We start from the raw sequence: 27485 nt of genomic DNA, 5'->3' as shown, positions 1-27485 counted from the left end.
GGTGATCCGGAGGAGGAGGAAGAACATGGCGGGCGCGGCGGGGTCTGGGACCGGCCTGGGGGCAGCGGGCGGAGACGGAGACGATTCGCTATACCCGATTGCGGTTTTAATAGACGAACTTCGCAATGAGGACGTGCAGGTACTGGAGTCGGGCTGGGGAGAAGGGGTGGGCTCGGTCGGGCGCGTGGTAGGGAAGGGCGAAGGCCGGCGTCGAGGTGGGGCAGGCCCGGGGATTGAAAGACCGGCTTGGGCTGAAACTTGAGGGGGAGGAAGGGAAAGACCCGTGCTTGACCAGACCCTCCCGGGAACCTCTCCAGCATCCCTCCTCCGGACCTCCCGAGGCCTCCTTCCGGGGCGGTTGTGGGAGCGGGGGCTTCGCGCCTGGGCGCGCCTTCCGGGCGGTGCGGTAGGGTTCGCCGCGTCCGGCGCCGGGCTGGTGGTTCTTGTTGAGGATCGAGCGGGAAGGTGGCGCGGGGGGCCCTTGGAAGTGAAGGGGAATGAATGCCTTCCTCTCGGCTGGGACACTGGCCGGGCTTGCTGGGTGGAACGAGGGTGGGATGGCTAATTAACCTAGAGGAGCCGGTGTATCAGCCCTCAAATTTAATTCCTCTTTGAAAAAGCAGGAGTTGTAGTCAACCGTTTCACCAGCTCGCTACTGCCAAAGTTCGCTTCTTAAAATTGCCTCACTTCTTGGATATTAGATTTCTTTCATTCATTTCTTTAATGGGCCCTTCAGAGTGTTTCTCCTGAGAAATCTTTTGGCTAATGAATCCATGTTACACTGTTCCGAGTTTCCTCAATAAAATCTAAATGGAAGGTTTTCGTTATTCTTAGCGGTATGACATTGTGTCACGAGTTTGAAGCTTTTGCCTTTAGTCTAAATCACAACTGTTTCTTTAGTTTGTTCTTTCCACTTTCTTTTTTAAAGCTCCGTCTCAACAGCATTAAGAAGTTATCAACAATTGCTCTAGCACTTGGAGTAGAAAGGACGCGAACTGAACTGCTGCCATTCCTTACAGGTATGTGAATCTTTGTTTAAAGAAAGGCATAGGCATTACCGTTTTCCAGTTGCTTTCAAAACTTGGTGTTTTAGAATTGGTTACCCACAGTACCGAGTACTGAATTGAGCCTGATGCTTTTGTGCAAAAGAAATAGGATGGAGCATATTGTAATGTGATTAGACATATTCAGACATTAACTATTTAGTTAATAGGAGAGTAATTGATATGGGATTATGAGTTTCTAATTCTTTCTGTAGAACAGATCCAGGAAGACTTGATGGAGAAGGAAGAAAACACTGTCAGAATAGTGACAGGACCGTCTAGTTACATATTGAGTCTATTCTTAGTTTTGTTTGAGTGTCTGGCTCTGGGCTAGGTACCCTTGTTGATGAGTACTGGTTTGTTATTTCCAGATACAATTTATGATGAAGATGAGGTACTGTTAGCTCTTGCTGAGCAGCTGGGAAATTTCACGGGCCTGGTGGGAGGTCCTGAGTTTGCCCACTGTTTGCTGGTGAGTATATTCTGCCTACCCTCCTTTTAGAAATTCTGCAGTATAAGCGGTTCATTGTTTGGTGATAGCACATTGCAGCATTTTTTATGCAGATCTTTTTATGGATAATCCCAGTGTTAGCTGTGGAGAGAACAAATAATGTAGGCACTTTGGATTCAAATAACCCATTCTTATTTTTTTCTGACTATACATATAAGAACTTTTTCTTTTCTTGTTAGCCTCTGTAGACTTGTTAGTTTAGAGGTCGGGAGAAGAAAGATTTGATTGTTTTTATTTATGGTTTTTTTTCCTCCACTGAAATTGGACATCTTAATGCTCATCTAGCAATGTCATAACTTTGGAAATGTTTATATACAGATATTAGCTTTCTGTCTTTAGCTGTAAACATAAATTTTACTTCTGATTTTGTGAATTTGATGAGTTCTGTTCAATTTAGTTGACAGTTATTAAGAGCATACTGTATCAGGCACCGAAGTTACAATGTTGATATTAAAGAAGACCACTGTAAATGGAATGAGGTCTCTGTCCTGTCAACAAATAATTCCTGTACAGTGTTAGATGGACAAATAGAAGCCCATGCAAGGTACCCAAGTAATAGGGAGGAGAAGGGGATTAATCAGAGTGATCAGGGAAAACTTTTTCTTGGGAGATGTTGTCTGAACTAGGTTTTGAAGGATGACTAGGAATTTAACAGTTGGACAAGATAGGGATACATTCTTAAAGGCTTAAATATTGTCTATATGATGCTGAGTCTTATGATTTCTGTCTCTACCCTCTACCTTTTTATGGGACTCCAGGTACAGATATGGAAAGATAAGTATGTCTCTACCTGTTTGTCTCTTTCTATATCTGCCTATGATTTTTCTTCTTGGATATCAAGCAGACATTTCAAATTTAACATGCCTAAAACAGAACTCACTTTTCTCCCCCAAATAGGCCTTTCATGTCCTTGTCCCATCTTAGTAAGTGGCATCACCACCTACCCAGTTGCACAAGCCAAAACCTAGAAGACATTCTTAACTCTTCTTTTTCTCATTTTCCAGATCTACTCCATTAGTAACTCTTATAGAGTCTATGTATTTTCTAAATCAGTCCACTTTTTTCCATCCCCATTACAACCTAGCTTATCTTTCCTCTAGTCTTTCCGGACCACGTGATCCTTTCTCTAGATTACGACAGTAACTTCCTAACTGATTGCCTTCCACTCTTGCCTCCTACCCCACCCTTAGAGTTAACTCTTCACCCCATAGATGGATCACTCCCTGCCATTGCTCTTAGAAGGACATATCCCTGCCTTAGCTTACAAAGCCTTACCTTAAGACTGTGGCCCTAGGTATTTTCTCTAGTAAAATGTCCTTTTGAGCTTCCTGTGACTGGCTTCCTGTCATTCAGATATCAGTTTCAATGTGTCTATTCAAAGAGGCCCTGACCACCCAACCTAGTCACCTCTTATCACATCATCCTATTGTATTTCTTTGCAGAGTACTTAATTAACATCTCATTATTTTCTTGATTAGTTGTTATCTTCCTCCATTAGAATATAAACTCCACTAGAGCAAGGTACTTGTCTTCCTGTCTCTTCTCAATTGGGGATGCTAGAATATAACAATAGTCCTGTATTGAAAGAGCTTGGATACAGGTTGTGTTGCGAGAGTATACAGTGTTGGGCTGGCACAGGCAGGAGTGGAGGTCAGGAGGCAGCAGGAAGGTGGCATAGAGAAATGGGTAGAGATCAAATCAAGAGACAGCTCATAGCATTTCTCAGGAATTGGGCCTTATTGTGTAGCTGTGATAGAGATTATCCAATGATACTGCATAGAGAAGGTCAGAAGGCATGAGCAGATCATGAAGGACTTTCGCAAGTAAGAAAGCAGTATCTTTTCAAAGGGTTTTTGAATCCCCCTTATGAAAGCTGATTACTTTTTTGCTTTTGTGTTATCAAACAGTTTTTGAAATGGATTATTAAGTAGATGTGCTTCATTCCTTTCACCAACTATAATTGTTATACTCTTTTGTTTAGTTCTACACATGGGTTTTGTAGAGCTGACCAAATTTATCTCATGGCATATGCTGAATCAGTCTGACCAAATGCAAACCCAGAAAGGACAAGGTTCAGAGAACGAGCCACTTCACTTTTTCCTGTGCGGTGTCACTTACGGATCTCAAACCAGAACAACTCCTTTGGTCTTTTCTTTTTCTAAAGCTGTGAGCAAGGATTACTACCATCTCTGTACTCCTTACCTAATTGTTTTATTAGAAACCCCTGCTGTATGTCTGGCTTATGGAAAGATTCTGGATGTATTCTGAAAAAAGTGATTTTGTACTCAGCTCTTATAAGTTGGGTAAGGTGATGTGTAGAGCTACTGGATAAAGGTTGCTTACATCTCCAGGAATGGTAGATGCCAAAGACAGTGGACTCAGTAACCTGATGAGATGTCATTGTGTTATTGTGGTGCCCAGTGTTGGTTATATTTTTGTACTTACTCTTGAGGAAATATGCATGATCCTGCCTGAATTTGGCTAAGTATCCTTTAAACCTAGTGAGTCAGCTCACAATAAATATTAAATATTGTGTCAAGTCTCTTCCACTGTGTCATTTGTAGACACCATCTGGGCATTGCCATCTGGGACATGAGATCTTGGCTGTCCTACAGAAGTCGTGTCTTCAGGTTGGACATGCCATATGGTATCACTGTGTGAACTGAAAGTAACCATTTGGTGTGATGTAGCTAACATTCTGGTTACACGTACCACCTCCCTTCAGTCACTTTAAAAGGTGATAATCTGTAGCTAACCTGATTCAGTAAGTTTTCTTCTTTGGTTTTCCTTTTGGTCTACTCAGCCTCCTTTGGAAAGTCTGGCGACTGTGGAAGAGACTGTGGTTCGAGACAAGGCTGTGGAGTCACTGAGGCAGATATCCCAGGAGCACACTCCTGTTGCTCTGGAAGCTCATTTTGTACCTCTGGTGAAACGCCTAGCAAGTGGGGATTGGTTCACTTCTCGCACATCTGCATGTGGTTTGTTCAGCGTTTGCTATCCCAGGGCTTCAAATGCTGTCAAAGCAGAAATTAGACAGTAAGATACGGCTTTTTTGTTTGTTTGTTTCTTTTGGGGTTATTGGAAACTCATAGCTGACAATTTACATAGTACCCTGTTACCAGTGAGTGGCTGATATCAGAATAATAAGATTAATGACATCACCTTTTATTGTCCAGTTGAATATACCATTGTTTTATCTTTGTTTCTTCCATGAGTAGAAGCCTAATCACAGTGTTTGTAAGAGCAAACCTCTAAAATACCTTTCTGTGTGTATGTTGTTGTTGGGGGCAGGGGGAGAGTGTTTAATCAATGGTATTTGACAAGAAGTACCTTCATTGTTTTATTTGCTCCAGGCACTTCCGTTCCTTGTGCTCAGATGACACACCAATGGTACGACGCGCTGCTGCTTCCAAATTGGGTGAATTTGCAAAAGTTTTAGAATTAGACAGTGTAAAAAGTGAAATTGTTCCATTGTTCACTAATCTAGCTTCAGATGAACAGGTAAGCTAACTCAGTGTTTAGTGTACACATGTATGTTTCCCTCCTTTAACATTTTAAGAATTTCTTTGACTAGTTTGGTTCTCATGTTAGGATTCTTTTTACAAAATTAATACTTAATTCTGGCTTTGATAAAATATAGTATGACCCATTTCAGTGTCTTTATATTTATTTCTTAACCAGACCATGATTTTCTCTTACAGTGGCATTTGTCATACAAGAGGGAAGTCAGAGAAATGGGGTGTATAATTAAGAAAATCAAAGAGGTTGGGTGGGTATAGGTAGAAGAGGGTATAGAGGGGATAAATGGTAATGGGAAAATAAAAATTAAAAAAAAGAACAAAACTGCATTAAAGGGTAACATACCTTTGCTCATTGAAAGCTAGATTGTCATATTTTTCCTGCAATTTTTTACTTTAAGGTAAACAAGCATAGTATGTGTTAGGAAAGCTGTTTGACCCTTTGCTCCTCTATGTGAATGTATAGGATGATCTCACACAATAGCAATTTTAAACCCAAGGATCTAGATCTCCTTGGTGTAGAAATAACAATATTACAACAATAATAGCAAGTACCTACATAAAGTATGTAATATTTCTTAGCCTGTTTGATGTGGTTTACATGTATAAAGTAATTCAGTTCTCAAAACAAGTGCATGAGGTAGATAACCTCATTTTACATTTTAGGAAACAGAGGCACAGAAGATTGAAGTAACTTGTTCAGGGTTGCCTAGTTAGTAACGGTGAAGGTTGGGTTAGAATCTAGGCAGTTTGGCTCCAGAGTTCATGGCCTTCACAGTGAGGCTCTACTGCCTCTCTATATGGTGCTTCAGAGGATCAGACCCCAGAGTTCTGGACTACAGCTAGAGTCTTTTTGGGTTTTTAATTTGCCTAGTGTCTGTCCTAGAATCATTTTAAATGTATAGGACCAGTAGCACCAGGCATATATTGAGGAGTCTCCCTTGTAGATTCTAAATCTAGAGAGGGTGAATTTTACTTCCGAAATAATTTTTTAAAATTATTAAATAACATAGAAAACAGCACAAACTGTACAGCTTAATGAATTATTATAAGGTAATGTCATCTTGTAACTGTCATCTGTGAAAGGTAACAGATCTTTGACAGACACTACCCCAGCCAAAAGCCCTCAACACAACACTCTCTTCACTCCCCACTCCCTACCCCCTTAAGACTCTAACACTTTATTTTCACTTTTATGGTAGCTACCTCCTTCTCTGCATTTTTTATTACTCATATTATAGTTTAAAACATCACTGACCAAAAGAAATATAAACTAGCTATTCATTTTAAGTTTCCTAATAACCACCGTTTAAAGAGTAAAAGGTGAAAATAATTGTAACGATGTATTTAACCCAATATACCTCAAATATCATTATTATTAGCCATTTTTCAGATATGGATAGTGGTTACCATATTGGACAACAGATTTAGGGCAAGTATAGGGGAGAAAATCAGTTCTGGAAGATTTGATTAGTTTAACAAATACGTATTTGTATTTTTCCATAGATGATAGTAGTCCCTTGATTTGGCATCATTTTTGGAATCCAAAAATGTCTATAACTACCACCAAGAACCTAGTTCTGCCTTTTTTTAGCCTGTTTATTTGGATAGAGGAGTATCTTGGGCATATAGTAAGTTATTGTTGATCTATAATTTTAAAAATTTGTAACATTTTGGAAAGTTTGAATCACTTATCTTTTGTGTATATGTGTGTGCATATATAAACACATATGTTATATATATAAAATATGTAGTTATATATAAAATTTTGTTCTGCTCCTGGGTGCTAATATGTTTATGTATTTTCAATTTCTGCATATATATTTATGATTCCCAGATTTATAGTGTCAATTCCTAATTTCTCATTGACTTGTCTAGTTGTGTATTTCCTTACTCAAAGGACGTATAGGTATCACATTGACATTTGGCAGTTTACATTTGGAAAGCTGAGGTCATTAATCCAGTATCTTTCTAATTTTTTCCTGCTGAGGTCTTCCAGGCTTTGCTACGTCCAAGTTGTTTTGTTCTTGGTCCTCAACCTTTAAATCCAACTTTTTAAAAAAAATAAACTGCTTTAAAATACATATATGTATATACTGCTTTTTTTTATATTTCCAAGTCATCATGTTATGCCTAAATTCTCATTACTGCCACTTCAAACCAAGTGCAGACTTCCCCTGTTATCTGAAAGTAGAGTGTTCTTGTGAAACCTTTCGTGAGCTGAAATGGTGTAAAGCAAAGAAACAATTATATTAGGGATACATCTTGCTAACAGATGAACAAAATAAATTGAGATAAAATACAGATGCTCATAGAAATAGTTCAAACCTGTGACATCTTGATGCTGAGATGCTGAGTGTAGTTCCTGGGAAGGAGCTTGCAGTGTAGCATGCGCAAGGCACGCTGCCTCGATAGTGACTTGTGCAAAACAAATGCCAAATGCTATTTTCACTTTTCACCTTTTTTTGTAAAAGCAAAAATCCTTTTCAGGTTTCTTTCAGGTAGTGAAAACACATATTCATCTAGGCCTTTCATAAAAGCAAAACTGTGTAAATGAACTTTTGAAAAGTGAGGGTACCTGTATTTTGAAAACTGAGCTTTCCACTGATTCCCTTAACGCTTACTCTTACTCTGTCCTGATGTTATAAACTTGTACAAGCGTAATTTTTAACTCAACTTATTATAGTAGGCTTTGAAGACATCATTAAAATGTTCCCTTTTTTTAACTTTACATTTTCATTTAATTTTTTTTAACAAACACTCTGAATGAGCCAATGTAATTAGTTATTCACTCATAGAATAAGTTTCTACTTTTATAGCTTTGACATACCATTCCAGGCAAAGGGAGCAGCTATTTTAAGACGTGTAATATGGTTTCTTTTTAATGACACCCCACACCATATACCCTGTGACTGTCGGTAAATACTATATGATGGAAAGGAGTTTTTTTTTCTTTAGGATTCAGTGCGCCTCCTAGCTGTGGAAGCTTGTGTCAGTATTGCCCAGTTACTGTCTCAGGATGACCTTGAAGTTTTGGTGATGCCTACACTTCGACAAGCAGCAGAAGATAAATCTTGGCGAGTTCGCTATATGGTAGCTGACAAATTTTCAGAGGTAATATTCTTGCACTGATGTTTATTTAAGCACTAAAGGAAAAAACCAGAAAACCCACAAATTTGCTGTTGTACCAAAAGTTTCTGAATTAATTCTTATGAATCAGATGTGTTTGTGGCAAAAATGTATACCTGAAGTTTGTACTATTTTGTTCATGTTAATTATTTTGTTAGTGTGCATTAAAACCTGTACAAATTCTTTTGTAGCTCCAGAAAGCTGTGGGTCCTAAAATCACCTTAAATGACCTCATCCCCGCCTTTCAGAACCTACTTAAAGACTGTGAAGCTGAAGTCCGAGCAGCTGCTGCCCACAAAGTAAAAGGTTAAGGAGCCAATTTATGTTGCAGTATGGGTCGTTTATTTTGGTGCATTTTTTTGTGTCAGTGAATTTTGTGTGTTTTGGTTCTAGACTGCGTTTACAAGTAGAGATTTCATTGTATGGAAATGGTACATTATTATGTAAAGTTACTCCCATCATATTTAAAACCAAGCAGCCATTTTACCTAGTGTCTGTAAAAAAAAGAAAAGTTTTCTCAGGTTGGATTAGTGTGACACACAACGATATATAGAGTGATGAAAAAGTGCATTTAGAATAAGAGCCATTTTTCCTTCTCGGAGATTATTTGCTTAAGCCTAAGATATGATTCAACTTGAAACTGTTGATAAAATTGGTTAAATTTCTTCATTTAGCTACTTGTAAATGGCTGTATGTGAGCATTTTTTCTATTTTTCTCTTTTAGAACTTTGTGAGAACTTGCCCATTGAGGGTAGAGAGACCATAATTATGAATCAAATTCTGCCTTATATAAAGGTAAACCTAACTTTAGTTTACTTTTAGTTTTACTTTGCCATATATATGAAGGCAAACTTCACCTTGGTTTTTTTTTGTTTGTTTTACCCTAAAGCTCTTTAAGTTTAAAAGCAGACAAGGGAGGAATGGGATAGATGCGTTAATGTGTGACATTGTTATTTATCACTTACTAGTGTGTTATAAATTGTAAAATGCTCTCTGGTGCATAGGTTTATGTTATCTGATAGATGATCTGGGGAAACCATCAAGCAGTCAATATTGAAATAATGCTATCTTTTTAAATTCCTTGGGAAATGGTATTAAAGTTTCTGTTGTCTTTTAATTTTGATTTTATTTTAGGAATTAGTATCTGATACAAATCAACATGTCAAATCAGCTCTAGCTTCTGTAATTATGGGATTGTCTACCATTTTGGGCAAAGAGAATACCATTGAACATCTTCTACCTCTTTTTTTAGCTCAGTTAAAGGATGAGGTGAGTCTGGCTGTAAATTCTGTTGCTTGATAGTCTGTGATTTGGTTTGGGGTTTCACTAAAATAGAACCCAAAACAGGGATGGTGGAATTGAAAAAGTAGCTCATTTTAAACCAGTGACCATCCCTGTGTTTGAGTGTGGGTTGCATGTTCCCCAGAAAACGGGCACAAGGAGCCATTGATATAAACTTAAAAATGTGCGTTTTCTTTGCCTGATTGCTGCTGATAGGCACTGGTGTCATCTCTTTAAACTTAATGTATCTTTGTTTTAAAAGTTTCTTTCATTTAAATTTAAATAGAATATCAACATTATACTGATAGCTAACACTTACTGAGTAAAACTATATGCCAGGCATGACCACAAATGCTTTGGCATGTATTATTACATGTAACCCTTCACAGCAATCTTATAAGGTAGGTCTTCTTATCTCCATTTTACTGATGAAGAAGCTGAGGCGCAGAGAGGGAAAATAACTCACCCAGGGTCTTTTGGCAGACTCGGGATTTGAATGCATGTAATTTGATTTCAAAGCCTGTGCTCTTTACCATCCAATAGACTTTTTATTGAGAGTTCTGATTAAGAACAGTTACATTTTTATGCTTTGAATTATTTGTGTACTCAGTATTCAGTATTTCTTCCAAGACTATACTTTTTTTTTTACCTGAGTCAATATTTTCTTATTTTAAACTTTAGTTAGCAGTCTTTATCTCATCATGACAATAGGGAAATACTGGTCAGAGAACTTGATTTTTATATGTGTTCTTTGGGGTATGTATTCTTGCAGTGTCCTGAAGTTCGTTTGAATATCATCTCCAATTTGGATTGTGTAAATGAAGTGATTGGAATCCGTCAGCTCTCCCAGTCTCTTCTTCCTGCCATAGTGGAGCTGGCTGAAGATGCCAAGTGGAGGGTCCGGCTGGCCATCATTGAATACATGCCACTGCTGGCCGGCCAGCTGGTGAGTATGTATGCCCCATGAAGTGAAGGGTAGATCAAATAGTAGAGCAGATTTACTGTGGCAAATCAGAGGCCCCAATAACTTGTGTGATTATGTTCATTTAGATGCATCTAAGTATGGTAGGTCCTAGTTGCCTGTAGGAAGGTTTTTTCTTTTCTTTAGTGGGTTAACTTTTAACAAAAAGGAATTATAGAAACACATTTTGCCTTATTTCACCTCACCACCATCTAAAAGCAAAGTAATAGAAGAATATAGTGCTTCCTGGTATAGGAGATAGGTTTTGTGTTATTTAATGTCTCTGTGATTTTTGCCCAGAGCATCTTCCCTGTTTGCCTGTATGCTGAGCAGTATGTCCCTGGTTAAATTTTTTTCCGCATTCTGGTTAAAGGGAGTTGAAGAACCAGGCTAGAAAAGGAGTATTGAAGTTTTTAATGCTAGTATTTTGGCCAGAGTCCCCATTATCAAACTACCTGTTACTCCTTGAGTTTTATTATTATTTTTACTTTAACTGTTACCGTTAATTAAAATTTCAGTGCTGTTTTACTGCCACGACCTTTCCTTCCATATGTGCCCTAGACAGTTCTAAGTTTGCTATACCCTTATCCTGTTGGTAGCACGTATTACACAGCATGTTGTGACCGTCTGTTAAAAACTGGTTGGGGAAATTGACAGGTGATCTCTCCTAGGGTAGTGACTGTGTTCACTGTTTTATTTGCAATGCCTGCTATAGTGTCTTGCATTAATCAGGCATTGAACGTTTGTTGGTTGTTAGATAAATGAATACCTGAGTATTTTTTGAGGAAGCTCGTAATACCATGTCATTTTACAACTGACATTACTGCAGTTTGTTTTCTCTCTTTCACCTCCACTTTCCATTCCTTTCAGATCATAGCATATGGGATTTATTTTTTACTTTCTTGGTACCCTGACTTTGTATTGCTAATTTTGATATATTTAATTTATGAAATGTGTCTTACGTTTGTGACATCATATGTTTTATAAAATTTGAGGCACCCCAGTCTTCAAAATGGATGTCAGAAATATCAGTAGTATATAGCTAAAAGGGTCAGGTGAGCCATGGCCGGGTAACTCGGTTAGAGTGTTTTCTTGATACACCAAGGTTACAGGTTCAATCCCAGCTCAAGTCACATACAAGAATCAACCAATGAATGCATAAATAAGTGGAGCAACAAATCGATGTTTCTCTCTCTCTCTCCCCTCTTCCCCTCCCTGTTCATCTGTCTCTCTCTAAAAAAAAAAGTCAGTAAATAATAATTTAAAAAAAAAAGGGTCTGGTGAAGTCATCTCGTCACCTTTTTTTCCTCTGTTACTCCCAAGTGCTGAGGGTCATCTTCGGTTCTTCACTGGTGACTGTCATGGATCACTGCTCTAGAATGGAAGGCAGCAGTGACTTACTGGTTGGCTAAGGACTGAAACAACTGTCCAGAAGGGAGGGTGAATTTTAGTACTATTTTTTTTTTAATCTCTGTCCCTCTTGTATCTGGGAGGTCAGCAGAGGTTGGTAGTTCTATGGAGGAGTATGGAAGCAAGAAGATGGAAACTTTGGCGGACTCATACCTTTTAGTCAGGAATGGCATGCACCAGTCATGAACAGCTTGTTAATACAACCTCAACATCTTGTTATTATTATATATTTCATTTTTATTTTTTATCTAAAGATTTTTTTAAAAAAGATTTTATTTATTTTTAGAGAGGGGAAGGGAGGGAGAAAGAGAGAGAGAGAAACATCAAAGTGTAGTTGCCTTTCGAGGACCCCCTACTGGGGACCTGCCCCACAACCCAGGCATGTGCCCTAACTGGGAATCAAACTGGTGACCCTTTGGTTTGCAGGCTGGTGCCTAATCCATTGAGCCACACCAGCTAGGGCATATGTAAAGACTTTTGTATCAGGTAGTTAATTTATAAAATTCTTTCAAGACTTTATGGGTGGCCTGGCTTATGGGCCATGCTGAATAAATGTAAAGTTAAACCACAAAAATCAGGAAATAAAGTTAAGATTCAAGAAAAAGCCATAAACTGATGAAAGAAATCTTTGAGAGCTGACATGGTGATCTAAGTGTATGCTACAACCTGTTCATGATCTATTATTATAAAGCCATTTTATGTTAAATCACTGTTTTCAGAGCATGGAAACTTTGTATTACATCTCTTTATTTAAAAATACAATCACTATACAGGAACTTCTTGGATCCAAAGACTCCAAAGGGAGGCACTAGGAAAGCATGTGTGCAGTGTTCTCCCACGAGGTACAGAATTCCCCCAGTGACAGGTCTGTGTAAATCAGCTTCAGGAGCTGTCCCCACGCTGTGCTGGAGTGGCCACCTGTTGACAGGAAGAACAAAAACTGGGAGAGCCAGGATGGTTCCATCTTTGACTCTACGCCCAGGCCACGTCACCTGTAGTGTTATACCTGCTTTATTCTCCCTCTGCTTCTCCCATCATCTTAGAACTACTATATTTAATTAGGAATATCTCTGTTTCTTGATACTAGTTTCTTTATTCTTAATGATTCAGTATGATCTTAACCAAAAGGAAAAAAATTTAGAATTATTAACATTACTGACAATGAAGTACAGATTGATAGTTACAAAATAGGCATGGGGGACATAAAGTACAGCAAAGGAAATACAGTCAATGATATTGTAGTAACTAGCTATGGTGTCAGGTGGGTACTGGAAATATTGGAGAGAACACTCTGTAAGGTATATGATCATCTAACCACTAGGCTGCACACCTGAAACTAATACAAAATAATAATGTAAGCTGTAACTTAAAATTTTTTTTTAAAATAAAAAGGTAAAATCTTAATGAGAGGTGTTTTCCAGGGTAATTCAGTTTTACAAATAATGTAGATGCTGCTTGGCACACTGTCTGAGCTGCATTCTTTCTACTCATCTGCAGTATTGTATCTGGCTCCTGGCCACCTGATTATCTCCCACTTAGCAGAGCCAGGGCCACCTCACTTACGCTTTCTTTGTGTATGATTTCTGTCCAATGAAATAGATTTACAGTTTGTAAATCAAATCCCGTGGTATTTCCTTTTCTGGCTGGTTCGTGAATTCTGCTTATTTGGAAGCAAGTGTTTATTAGATTTCAGATCACTTTGGTGTCCTATAAATAGACCATCTTGATTTCTAAACTTTGGAGATGTGTATTAACACAATCATCTGTATCCATAGGGTGTGGAATTCTTTGATGAAAAGCTGAATTCTTTATGTATGGCTTGGCTTGTGGACCATGGTAAGTAAATAAGTTAAAAAGAGGTTATTATGGAATGCTCATGTTTTTGCATATATCCTATTTTATTTCTTTTTTAGAATTGAATCCTAACCTCATCAGATATTTTTGCCTTCCTAGTGTAGAAATGAAGAAAAACGGATTAAAATTCAGTTAGCTTCCTCGGAACACAAGTTGGACATTTCTATTTTCTACCAATCTCTTTCTACCTTAAACTTTATTTTCTCCGTAAATAATCTCTTTGCCCTGTTTCTTACTCATTCTACTGCATTATTTTCAGACTATCTCTTTTATACATATACTCACTTCTTTCTTATCTCATGGTCTTCTGCTTGACGATGCTGTCTGGGTTGGACAGGGATTGGAATCAGATGAAAGGCCTATGGGGAAGAAATGGCTACTTGGCTTGAGTGACATAGAGAAGGAGATATACAGTGGCATAGTAGGAGTGGGAGATGCCAGCTGTGAGCTAAGGCAGGGCCCAGATTTCAAGTTTTGGTGAAAGGCAAGCTTACTGCCTGTACCCTTGGCTGCTGCTGCCACAATAAGAGAGGGTGAGCTGTGCGCTCAGGGCAGGGCCAGATGGGACAGCATTTAGAAAATATGTTTCTCAATACTTTAACTTCTCTTTGCATTTATAATATAATTCACAGAATACTTTTCTTCAAATACCACAAACTGTGACAAATGAAAACTGGTACTGCTGCTTGTCAAAATATACAAGACTGTTGATATTCTATGTAAAACCATTTTATATATTCATTTGTTAGCAGTTGACTTTTTGACAAGGTCTCAGATCCATGTGTCCCCTGTTGCCTTCCAGGAAGTGGTAGGTGGGAAGGGTGCCCTCTGTACCAGTAAGGGCCATTGTCAGCCCCCAGATTCAGACTGTCATCTTCAGTGTGGTCGGAGACCTGTTCAGACCCAGGCCGAGGGAGCTTATAACACAATGTCCTATGAGCTTCATTTCCATATTTTGGTGGATATGGTAGGCAATTTATTTGAGTTCCACAGCATCTTACTTGTACTTTATGTATTGAGTGTATCTCTGTTCTTCTGTGGCTACTATGCCTGGGTATGTGGGAGAAATGGGAATATTTATGTCTGCTTGGTTAAGGGCATATTTGAATCATATGGGAGGTAAGTCATATGGTTAAGAATGCGAAGAGGAGCAGTTGGAAAAAAAGTGCAAATTTAATAAAGGCATAAATACACAGGTAATTTCAGTGTTTTCAAACTAGATTTTGAAGGTTATTTCTTTTTTCTTATCCTTTAAAGTTACCTTTTTATGACCTAATTTTTTTCTTTTTAAATGAAACTTCAGTATGGCGAATCATAGCAAAGAAATTCCTGTCTTTTTAGAAAGAAACGTTATGTTACTTCTGATGTATATAACAGTAATAATTAAATATTATAGACAATTCTGCACTTTCTTTGAAAGCTGGGTTTCTAGATTTATTCTGAGGAACTTTCAAAGTTCTAATATTCCACACGGAATTAAATTCCCAACACCCTTTCTATGTAGGATTGCTCAAAGTAACTTATTCCTTCATTTTTTCTCTTTTTTTTTCCTTCTAATTTGGGAATAGGAGAGACCCTTGTTTGTTTTAATAGCGGTATACTAAAGTGGGCATTATAAGCATTGTTTGAACCAATGAAATGTCAGCTCTGAAATTGTTCTACTTAATCACATGGAATTTTTGTTCTTTTGTTTTTACATTTATTTAAGTTTTTTTAAAATATATAAATCATGTTTATTCTATTACAGTTTCAATTTTTCCCCCTTAACTCCCCCCCCACCCATCCCGCCCCCACCCCCCGCTTCCACAGGTAATTCCCACTCTGTTGTCCATGTCCATGGGTCATGCATACATGCTCTTTGTCTAGTCTCTTCCCCTTCTTTCCACCATTGTCCTCTTTCCCCATCCCCTCTGGTCACTTTCAGTCTGCTCCATGTTTCCATGCCTGTGGTTTATTTTGTTCATTAGTTTATTTTGTTGAACAGAGTCCACTTGTAGGTGAGATCATATGGTATTTGTCTTTTATCAACTGGCTTATTTCACTTAGTATTCTCCAGTTCCATCCATGTTGTCGCACAAGGTAGGAGTTCCATGTCTCTCTCTCTTTCTCTTTCTTTCTTAAATGCAGATTGACTTTATATATTTTTTTAGATGTCAAAGTTAATTATAAAAATATTAAAAAAATTTAAAACCATTATAAAGTCTCAGCAATTAAACCAGCTTGACACCAGCACAGAAATAATCAAGTAGATCAATGAAATATAATAAGCATTCTAGAGACAAACATATCTAACAATATAATATATGATTAAGTTGATATTTCAAATTAATGGGTTAAATAAGGCTTATTCAACAAGGTGCATGGACCACTATTACTCGAAATAAAATAAATATAGAGCCCTGTTTCACACATTATACAAGAAATATTCAGGTGAATTAAAAATCAGTATGTAGAATCTAAGGAAGTTTAGAAGAAAATAGAACTAATATTTTTCATGACCTGAAGTAAAATATTCAAACACAGAAGTTATAAAGTAAATATTGACAATATTAAACATTTAACTATATAGTAATATACATATAAAAAAAGTTAAAGGACAAAGAATAGAACACAAAAGTATTTGCAACACATCTAAAACATGGTTAATAGTTTTGGGTTTTTTTTGTAGGGAAAAAAGTCCTACAAAATTTTAATCAATAAATGGATAAAGAATACCAAAAAGTCATTTAAAGCTTTTTTTTAAAAAATAATAGAAATAGGCAAGAAATATACTAAAACAGGTTTAGTTTCAATAAATAGTAAAGGAACAATTAAAATAACATTGTCACAGTCAGATTAATGAGCATTAAAAATATTGGTAATATCAAGTATTGGCAACTCTGAAAGGAACTGGATATTCATAGAAACTTTTTCTGCATCTTAAAGCAATCCCTTTAGCGTATTTTGCAGTGCTGGTTTGGTGGAGGTGTAGTCTTTTAGCCTTCTTTTGTCTGGGAAAGTCCTCATTTCACCTTCCATTTTAATTGAGAGCCTTGGTGGGTAGAGCAGTCTTGGTTGCAGGCCTTTGCTTTTCATGACTTGGAATATTTCTTGCCATTCCCTTCTGGCTTGCGGGGTTTCTGTTGAGAAGTCAGCTGCTAGCTGTATTGGGGCTCCCTTATATGTTACTACTTTCTCCGTTGCTTTAGGATTCTCTGTTTGTCTTTGATATTTGCCATTGTTATGATGATGTGTCTTAGAGTGGGCCTCATTGGGTTCCTCTTGAGTGGGACCCTCTGTACTTCCTGGACTTGCGTGACTTTCTCTCCTCCAATTAGGGAAGTTTTCCATCATTACTTTTTCAAGCAGGTTCTCTATCCCTTCTTCATCCTCTTCTCCTTCTGGTATCCCTATTATATGGATATTATTATGTTTCAGGTCATCCTGCATTTTCCTCAACACCTCTTCATTCTTTTGGAGTCTTTTTTAATTTTCTTGCTCTCTCTGGGAGCTTTTTTCTATCTTATCCTCCAGCTCGCTGATTCGGTCCTCAGCTTCATCTATCCTGCCTTTGATTCCTTCTACTGAGTTCTTCAGTTCAGAAATTGTATTCATTTCCTCTTGTCTCTTATTGATAGTTTTTATATCCTTTTTCATGCTGATATAGTTTGCAGTAAGTTCCTCATAGTGTCCCTGTAGTTTTTGGTAATTTTCTCTGAGCTCACTGAGCTCATTGAGCTTCCGTAGAACCATTGTTTGGAACTGAATATCTGATAGTTGGCTTGCCTCCATTTCATTTAGTTCTCTTTCTGGGGATTGCTCCTTTCTGTTCGAGTGGAGCATATTTCTTAGTCTTCCCATTATTTGTGAAACTCTTTTCTTTTGCTTCTTACTCTTAAGTTGATCTGTCTTGATCTCCTGACTTTGTTGTGTGAACTTCTATGGTTGGAGACCGCTGTTTTTACTTTCTGGATTTGTCTTTGATGATCTCAAATGTTGACCCTGTCTGACCTTAGGCAGTCTGTTTGAGGCTTCCAGGAATCTACTGTTTGCGTCTGTCTCCTTCAGCTGTTAATCTATTCATGCTGCACTCAGCAGGCTGCCTTAGACAGCTCAGGGCGGGGTGGAGTCCCTCCTGGGGGCGGGGTTATTGGGTCCTCTCATGCTGCTGCTGTATGGGGGAGGAGTCCGCACTGGGATCCCTCTGGCTACTCTCTCCATTCTCTCCTCAAAGCCTCTCTCCCCAGTCTCTCCTCAAGTGTCTCCAGACCTCCCTGCACCCCCTTTAGCCAGGGATCTACTGTCTGTGGCTGCCACTCTGCATTCCGCAGGCAGCTTAGACAGCACAGGGTGGTGTGGAATCCCATCTGGGGGTGGGGCTATTGGGTCCTTTGAAGCTGGGGCCGCTCAGGGGCATGGTCTCCACCTGAGCAAGATGGCTGCTGCCGCAAGGGGGATGAGTCAGCACTGAGATCCCATCAGCTACTCCCTCAGTTCTCTCACCAAAGCCTCCTTCCCCAGTCTCTCCTCAGGCATCTCTAGCCCACTCTGCCCCGCCTTTGCCAGAGACCAGGGTAAGTGGCTGCAAATAAAAATTTACGCATTGGTCCTTTAAACAGTTCTTTGCATCTCCAGCCACCTGTCTCTGGCAGAGAGCACTCCTGCCGCTTTTCACAGCTGGCTGTTTTCTGTGTACCTTTTGGGCTCTGGTGCTGTGGGCTAGAGATCCTCGCTTTTGGTTTCGACTCCGCTCTTCTCAGGGGGATCCAACTTGCCATTTCAAAATCCCTCTGGTGCTGCCACCCATGGGTGCCCCACCCGCCTTCTTGAGTCTCTACCTCACTCCTTACCAGTTAGATTGCTCTAAAGCGGACTCTTCTGTCTCTGAGGTTACAAGGCTCCTCTCTTAATATTGTTTAGTTGTTTGTTCCAGATGATTTCTCCACAATTTAGTTGTAATTCCAGTGTGACTTCCATTTACCCCTCCGCCATCTTGATTCTTCCCTTGTTTTTACATTTTGAATAACTACTATGTATTAATTGATCACTGATCAGTGAATTCTTTGGAACTTTCTTCCTCATTGTTAAACTACTAAAAGAATATTGTGAAAAATTTAGAGAGATATAAGGAAGAAAATGTCACTCACATCTGTTCCTGTGGTTGAGTGGACAATACTGATGAGGGAGAATTTAGAAGGAGAATTTACTTTTAAACAAATCATAAATTTAATAAATTTATTTTGAATAAATTATATGGGGAGGAATTAAGGGGAATTTACTTTGTATAGGTGGAAGAAAATAATATCAATATTAGCATATATAGAGTATGTTAGACATTTAGAGGAACCTTACAAGTCAGGCAGACCTTGAGGGGGTTGGAGGGGAGAGAGCGGGAGGGAGGGAGGGAAGAATAGAGAGAAGACAGGCAGAACTGTGGGATGATGTTCTTTTTTTGGCAACAAGATTGAGAGGAGCTAAGAACGTTGTAGGCATCTGTCCAAGCAGAGTTGAGTGCAGTTAAGATATAGAATCTTGTGGGGCATGTCATTTTCACTGATGTTAAATATATATCAGAAATAACATAAACACTTATTTCTAACAAGGAATTTTTTTGCTATGATTTGCCATACTTAAGTTTCATTTAAAAAGAAAAAACAATTAGACCATGAGAAGGTAACTTTAAATGATAGGAAAAAAGAAATAGTCTTCATAAGCATGTGTGTGCTGACTGGTTTCCCTGGTGGTGAGATCCCTTCTTATGGTAAGGGCATTAGGATAAAAGAAATATGGAGCAAATTAAGAAACAGAATTGGAGAAGACAGCTTTGCTGTGGTTCACTCCACCTTTAGGGAGGTGGTGTGGAGGGCGGTTATGCCAAAGGCAAAGACTATGCGTGTGAAGGGAGGGAATTTGTATTGTGGATAAAACAGTTGACTAGAACTTAGTCTTGAGGGAACGCTTCTAGATGTTACTGATAGGTTGATCCTCGTACAGACTTCGGTCAGGTTTGTGTTGGTTATATGTAGATTCTTGGCTATGCTGTTTTGTCTATTTTTATTAATGACATTGCCTAAACAGCTCTATGGACTGGGAAGGTTTGGCTCTTTCCTGTCTGGAAACTCTATGTAAATTTTCTAGGACTAGGGCTGTGGCTTAGCTATTCTTGCTTATCCTGTCACCTAAGGAGGTTGGGCTTACCTGGAGAGAAAAGAAGGAGGAATCAGTGCACAGCACCCTAGATTTGTTATCCAAGCCCCAATTTTGAATTGTACTGGACCTGTGAAGTGAAGTAAGCAGCAAGCCTGTGTTCAGTGCTGTATATGACAGCCAATTGTTGTGAAGATAGTAGCTTTGGCCTATATTACCTAGATTTATGATGTCTTTGATAAACGATCTTGTTGGGTATTAAATATTTAAGCGGATACATTTATTCATAGAAGACATTTGACATGTCTCAACATAAACATTTTTAAGGGAAAACGGGCAAGATGGTCTCAAGTTTTTATTTGCTGTTGTGTAGATGACCACTGTGGCCCCTAAACTGCCTCCTCACTGTCTGTCTCCCCTCACTTGTTCTTGCCACTGTGGGAATGATCTTGTCAAAACACCACATTGGTCTGCAGGTGACAACTTTGCTTTAAAAACCCATCTCCCCCCGCCCCCCCCAATATCTCAGTGTAGCTTTCAAGATGCTCTGTGTTCTGGGTCTACCGTAACTGTCCAGGCTCACATTTTCCCAGTTCTGTCCTTTGTACCCTGGGTAAAATTTTTTACCTTTTCCAGGAATTACCGTCCTGTTATCTCTCATGCACAAATCCTCTCTAATCTTCAAGGCCCAGTATAAGGCCTCTCTTTCCCAAAGCCTTTTTAGACCTTCCTGTTCTCTCTTTTCTAAATTCGTACAGCCCTCATGATCTTTACTGCACAATTTCATACTTTATTATAATCAGTCTTTTAACATGTGACTTCTTAGAGTGAGTCAGTGTGTGATCTTGAGGGGAAGTATCTTATGTATGCTTCCTGTAACACATAGCACATAGTAGGGAGTCATATTTGTTAATTAATACATGGTGCCAATAATGAGCTCCTTTTTCCTTGGACATATTACACATTTTGAAACAACAGTAAGACCAAATCAGTGTTGTTATAAGTTGTAGCTGAGCACATTTGCCAGTGCAGTATTGCTAAATTTGGAGGGTGTTTGCAGAATTTTGTGTTTGGTTCATCTTTGATGATGATGTAAGTAAACTAGGTTATGCTTTTCATGTAAGCAGCATGGCAGTATGGTCTTCCCCTCTTCTGCAGTGTACGCCATTCGTGAAGCTGCCACCAACAACCTCATGAAACTAGTTCAGAAGTTTGGTACAGAGTGGGCCCAAAATACCATCGTTCCCAAAGTGTTAGTAATGGCAAATGATCCTAACTATTTGCATAGAATGACCACTTTATTCTGCATTAATGTAAGTATTTCATGGCTCTTATTGCTAAGCTCAGGCGTTAAAGCAGTTATTCAGGGCTCTGTTTCTGAATTCTAAATGTATATATTGTCTTCTACTTGAATGTATATATTTGTACTTTTTTAAAGACTTTATTTATTTATTTTTAGAGAAGGGGAAGGGAGGGAGAAAGAGAGGGAGACAAAGATCCATATGCAAGAGAAACATTGATTGGTTGCCTCTCGAACGCCCCTAGTCAGGGCTCTAGTCCACGACCCAGGCTGGTGCTCTGACCAGGAATTGAACTTGCAACCTTTTAGTCTGTGGGATGACACCGAACCCACTGTGCCACACAAGTCAGGGCTGAAATACATGTTTATATTGATTAATTTGGATAGTTAAGAGATGAGAGAATATGTCAGTTTTTCAGTTCATGTTAAGATCTATAGTAGCGAAGTCAGTTGTGAATTCTGGTCTAATTCTGATTTGGGTGTTGTTTTTTTTTGTTTTTTGATGTTGCTTTGTATCCCTCATTTAGTGCTCAAACTAGAAACATTTTTGGATATTTAAAAATAAAAGTATTTTAAATGTGTCCTCTTACTTCTTTTTCTAGGCACTTTCAGAAGCCTGCGGTCAGGAAATAACCACTAAGCAGATGCTGCCCATTGTATTGAAAATGGCAGGAGACCAAGTGGCGAACGTCCGTTTCAATGTGGCCAAATCCCTACAAAAAATTGGACCAATTCTAGATACTGAGTAAGATTTTAATTTTTTTTTTTAATTTTTGTTACTCTATTACAGTTGTCTCAGTTTTTCCCCTCTGCCCAGCCCACTCCCTGCTCTCATAGTCAGTCCCTACACCATTGTCCATGTCCATGGGTTATTCATACATGTTCCGTGACTAGTCTCTTCTTTTTTCACCATTATCCCTCTACCCCCTGCCCTCTGGCTGCTGTTATTCTTTCCATTGCTCGATTCTGTTTTATTTGTTTGTTTATTTTGTTCATTAGATTCCTCTTATCAGTAAGATCATATGGTATTTGTCTTTCACCTCCTGGTTTATTTCACTTAAAAATATTCTCTAGTTCCATCCATGCTGTTGCAAAAGGTAGGAGTTCCTTTTTTTCTGCTGCGTAGAATTCCATTGTGTAAATATACTACAGTTTTTTGATCCACTCATATACTGATGGACAGTTAGGCTGTTTCCAGGACTTGGCTGTTGTAAATTATGCTGCCATGAACACAGGGGAGCATAAGTTCTTTTGAATTGGTGACTGAGGATTCTTAGGGTATAATCCCAGCGGCGGAATTGCTGGGTCAAAAGATAGCTCCATTTGTAGTTTTTTGAGAAAATTCCAAACTGTTTTCCACAGTGGCCGCACCAGTCTGCATTCCCACCAGCAGTGTATTGGGGTTCCCTTTTCTCCACAACCTCACGAGCACTTGTTTGTTGATTTGTTAATGATGGCCAGTCTGACTGGTGTGAGGTGATATCTCACTGTGGTTTTAATTTGCATTTCTCTGATGGCTAGTGATGCTGAGCATCTTTTCATATGTCTATGGGCCATCTGTGTGTCTTCCTTGGAGGAGTGTCTGTTCAGGTCCTTTATCTATTTTTTAATTGGATTGTCTGTCTTCCAGGTGTTGAGTCATATGAGTTGTTTATGTATTTTGGAGATTAAATCCTTGTTCAATGTATCATTGTCAAACATGTTCTCTCATACAGTCTGTTCCCTTTTCATTTTGCTGATATTTTCTTTAGACATTTAATTTGAAGCTTTTTAATTTGATATAGTCCCATTTTTTAAAATTTTCCTTGCCCTAGGGGATGTATCAGCAAAAATATTGCTGCATGGGATATCTGAAATTTTATTGCATATGTTTTCTGCTAGGACTTTAATGGTATCATGACTTATATTTAAGTATTTCATCCGTTTTGAGTTTATTCTGTTGTATTGTGTAAGTTGCTGGTCTAGTTTCATTTTTTTGTTGCATGTACCAGTTCAGTTCTCCTAACACCATTTATTGGAGAGACTATTTTTACCCCATTATATGCTCATGGCCCGTTTGTCAAATACTAATTTACCATAGAGATATGGGTTTATTTCTGGACTCTATTCTGTTTCATTGATACATGTTTCTGTTCCTATGCTGATATCAGGCTGTTTTGATTACAGTGGTCCTGTAGTTTAGTTTGATATCAGATACTGTGATCCCTCCAACTTTATTCTTCTTTCTCAAGATTGCTGAGGCTATTTGAGGTCTTTTTTGGTTTCATATAAATTTTTGGAGTATTTGTTTTAGATCAGTGAAATATGCCATTAGTATTTTAATAGGAATTGTGTTGAATCTATAGATGCTGAGTAAGATTTTAATATTTTTCTCTTTTTTCTGTGTCTGTGCATTTTTTCTTTGCTTAATCCCTTTACCTTTTTTACCCAGCCCCCAATCCCTTTCCCTCTGACAACTGTCAGTGAATATTATTCTTATTTTAAAAGTAGATTTGAATTTTTACCTTGTAGTGGGGACTAATATCTAAAAATGAATCAGCATTTTTTTTACTTTACCCTAGGTGTAGGTGTGTTTAAAGAAAACAATCAGCTGATTTCTTTAGGGTGTTCACTCCTTTATACTTAAACTCATATATGTGTAGGTCATCATCTGAATCTGAGATCTCATTTCTCCTGAGAACTTCAGATACTATTTTAGTACTTGTCAAACCTACAGGTGTTTTAAAATATTTTATATTTTAAACTTTAAAAATTTCCTTAGAGCATATATACTGTAGAGCATTTTTCTGACCCAGAAGACTGGCATTCACAGATAATACTGTTGGATTTTAGTGCTTTGCAGGAGGAAGTTAAGCCAGTACTGCAGAAGTTAGGCCAAGATGAAGACATGGATGTCAAATACTTCGCACAGGAAGCTATAAGTGGTATGCCCTTCTGTTTTCTGCCTTGCAGCTTTTGCTTTGGTTGACAGGGTGCGAGTGATGTTAAGCGGGCAAGGCGTTAAGCATGTGGGAGACAGGGAGGGTGCTGAGCTACTGGAGTGCTGGTGCCCTCTTCTTGGCCCACCATTGAACAGGCTGTTTTCTCAGTTCTGTGTCTATGCTGGGCAGAAATGTGATTTCTTAGTTGTAAGAATAGTTTTTCATTTGGATTTTAATGAGACTTTAAAGGTTAACTTTTGGTTAGCCTGACAGAGAAAAGAAATTAACCACAATGAGAAGTTCATAGTCTCCTGTTTGTGGATCATTGTTGTCGTGCTTAATAGTCACATAGATGGTTCATGAACTTTCTGTGCCACTAACTTGATTTTGTTTGGAATTTTCCAGTGCTTGCGTTGGCATGATGAGCAACAGGAGGGGAAAAGACTTTACTAAACTCTTATCACAGATTTCTAGTCAATGTGTTTTTAAACTGGGTGGAAAAAAAGTGGAAAACCTTCAAGACTTCATTCAAACAAATGGCAACAACTTAACAAGAAACCAAATTTCATTGACTTGATTCTTTCTAAAGATGAAATGGGATTGGTTTTACTTTGTCTTCCTTGTTGCAATAATTATAAACCATTCGTTTTCTTTGTGACCATCTCCTTATGCTCGGTACAGTCATTTCTTGGTTGTCTCCAAGTGATTATCCGGCACCATCTGGGCTCCTGCATCCTCGCTGTTTCATCAGTCCCTGGCCACTTAATGTTCTTAACCGAGCCCAGATGGGTTGGGACCCAGACGTGAAGCGGCCTGATTCTCGTGGTGTTCACTTATATCTGTGTGTCTCTCCATCATTCCAAAGTTAAGTGTACATGGTTTAGAATAACTTATTTTACAAACCCTCTATTTGGGAGACGCACCAAGATTTAACTGTAATGAAAGCCACGTTTTCCTGGATAATGATGGTCTTACATGAAAGGAGAATGTGAAGCTCAGAGTTCATGTTTCGTTTGTTTGTTTTTTATTTCCTTGATTTTGACTGTAATCATGTCACTCAGAAACATGGAGTTCAGATGTATCTTGCTGCTAATGTGTGATGTTAAAACCTGACTGAATTTCCACAGCTTATACCACTGTGACTGCATTCAAAAATACTCTCCCCTCCCCGCCCCCAAGAAACTTAAATTTTAGTGTCATTATAAGACTGCAGTTTTGTATTTCTAATGCGAAAAGGACCACTGGTATAATACTCTGAGGATTTCCTGCTTTTAACATCATTCTGCTTCCAGCTGTGTTAACATCTAGTCCTTGCCACGTTGTGCAGTCGTGGCTTTCCAAACTGGAGTTTTCATTACTACTTTTTTGGTATGGGTGATGCTGGAATCATATCATTTGAAATCTTTGTTTTTCTGCTTTTACAGTAAAACCTCATTAATCTCCTCTTGGAACCTAAGATGAGTTAAGCCGAAGGTAGGGTTTCTTGGAGCAAATTAGTAGTATGTAAGGAAGCCTCTTGGGTCTGAACTACTTAAACAATTTTTATGCTCTCTTTAAAAAGCACCCTTTTACCAGTTGATACTCTAATTATTAATCACTCTTTTCAGTTACATTATTAAAATAGCTTTCATGAGGATTTTTATGAGGCCACTTTTTTTTAGATGTTACTCAGTAAATCTTTATTCCTAAAATATATACATTTGTATTTAATGGAGAATTTAAGTATTTTTCCATTTAAATTTATGTTGTCACTTACTCAGACTCACCTTGTCCCTAATGAATTTTAATTAATGAGGTTTTACTGTAGCTTATTTCTCTCAGTGCTTCTTGCTATGTAGTTTGCGTGTTTCCATTTTGGCTTTGGAATTCTTTTATTCATAACCTCTTTTAAACCCACTGAGCCCTGTTCTGTTTTTTGAAGTCCCAAAAGATACCTACAAAACTTTGTACATTAAACCATTACATAAAGCTAAGTTTGAGCAAATTACTTTCAGGTTTGTCTTACTGTAGAAAAACAGAACATTTTACATCAGAAGTTGCCTGCATTTAAAATTATCAAATTACTTTATAATAACTTCCTATTTTATTACTTTTGGGGCTAAGAAATAAATATTTTCCTAAGCAAAATTTTTTTTATATATTCTCATTTTATATCTTAAACTATTATGCTGTAAACATTTTAATTTTAGTCTTATGGTTCTTTTCATTTTTTGTCACCTATAGGTTATGTTCCTCTTCATTGAATTTTATATTTCAGAGACTGTTGTCTTGAGTCTTGAAACACATTTGTACAACTGTTACATTACTCTTTGATTGGAAACCAGTGGTTTGGGGATAGACTTTTAAATGCCCCTGTGCCCCCTCTGTGAACCCTGTGCCATTGACCTTGTGCCCTAGGACTGTGGCTAAGGGGAGCCCTTTGCTTTTTCAGACATGGATCAGGGAGCTCAGCAGGGCCCTCTGCCTTTTTAGATGACTTCTTAGGGACCTCATTGTGTCCTTATGACTTAAACAGTAGGCAATTCCGTTTGCTTCTGCTAAGAGGAGTTGTCTTTTTGCTCATAACTTGGTCATTTTCTCCATGGTTATCTTGGTTTCACTGGAATGTAAGCTCCAGGAGCTGTGTAAGGGCAGAGATTTTTGTCTCTTTTGTATTCTGTCACCAGCATCTGGATCAGTGTCTGGTATACATAGGTGCTCAATAAAAATGTGTTCAGTGAGTTTCTACAGTCTCTCTGATATGTTGCGTTCGTGGAACAAGTCATCAAAAGTGCCAGAGTACATCTCATTCTCCTATTGACAAAATGAGGGGATTTTACTGCTCTTAAGAAACAAGCGTTATGTGAGTGCCCCTTCTCCAGCCCCCTGTGTCAGGCAACAGTTCCTCTGGATTGGTGCTGTAAACATCCTCATCCGAGGCAGTTCAAATCAGTTGTTGCGTTGATTAGGAAAGGAACACAGAGACAAACATACAAACCTATGTCAATAAAAATGTCTCATCAACAATGGAATTCACGTCTCTTTCTTTCCATAATTTGTGTGGGGTTTGCTCCTCACAGATTTGAGTGACCAGATCTTATTTCTGTGTGCTGCCAAGAGGAGTGAACCTGAAGGTTCACCCTGTCTCATCAAAGTAAACAGGTTAATGGATGGTTTCTAATGAGGCCTTGTTGAAGTAATAATCGGCTCTCAGCTCATGGATATGCCAGAGCTTGATCACTGTGATGCATGGCCCTGGGGGTCTTTGCCAGACAACTTGTCCTAGCTCAAAACAGCAGCCTAACCTTTGAGCTGTCCTATCCAAGCATTGAAGATAATGCATAGACCTCTGGGGGAAGAAAAATGTCATTCTTGGTCAAATGGCTAAATGGTGGCAATGCTTGCTTGTGACTTTGTTGATCACTGTATGATCACTGAGTTGCCTGTCCGGT

At 38.5% G+C, this 27485-nt stretch overlaps 1 protein-coding gene across 4 annotated transcripts in view; it reads left to right on the top strand.

The window, feature by feature from the left end:
* PPP2R1B (protein phosphatase 2 scaffold subunit Abeta) overlaps window positions 1-27485 on the top strand; it is a 38670-nt gene continuing 11185 nt past the window's right edge. For 2 of the 4 annotated variants that reach the window (XM_054592492.1, XM_054592493.1), the window contains exons 1-14: window positions 1-139; window positions 929-1019; window positions 1415-1515; window positions 4358-4590; window positions 4908-5055; window positions 8031-8186; window positions 8393-8507; window positions 8926-8996; window positions 9336-9470; window positions 10255-10428; window positions 13629-13689; window positions 20992-21146; window positions 21736-21878; window positions 23966-24057. In XM_054592492.1, coding sequence (XP_054448467.1) covers window positions 26-139; window positions 929-1019; window positions 1415-1515; window positions 4358-4590; window positions 4908-5055; window positions 8031-8186; window positions 8393-8507; window positions 8926-8996; window positions 9336-9470; window positions 10255-10428; window positions 13629-13689; window positions 20992-21146; window positions 21736-21878; window positions 23966-24057 — 1789 coding nt within the window. In that variant the 5' untranslated portion in view covers window positions 1-25. Of the gene's footprint in view, window positions 140-928; window positions 1020-1414; window positions 1516-4357; window positions 4591-4907; window positions 5056-8030; window positions 8187-8392; window positions 8508-8925; window positions 8997-9335; window positions 9471-10254; window positions 10429-13628; window positions 13690-20991; window positions 21147-21735; window positions 21879-23965; window positions 24058-24459; window positions 27120-27485 lie in introns of those variants that run through there. The other 2 variants (XM_054592491.1, XM_054592490.1) reach the window with 2 other exon arrangements.

This window comes from Pteronotus mesoamericanus, unplaced genomic scaffold (assembly GCF_021234165.1).
Source record: "Pteronotus mesoamericanus isolate MK-2021 breed Mesoamerican mustached bat unplaced genomic scaffold, CSHL_Meso_final scaffold_36, whole genome shotgun sequence".
Taxonomy (NCBI): domain Eukaryota; kingdom Metazoa; phylum Chordata; class Mammalia; order Chiroptera; family Mormoopidae; genus Pteronotus; species Pteronotus mesoamericanus.
The sequence above is the reverse complement of the archived record's forward strand: the minus strand, read 5'-3'. Positions and strand labels throughout refer to the sequence as shown.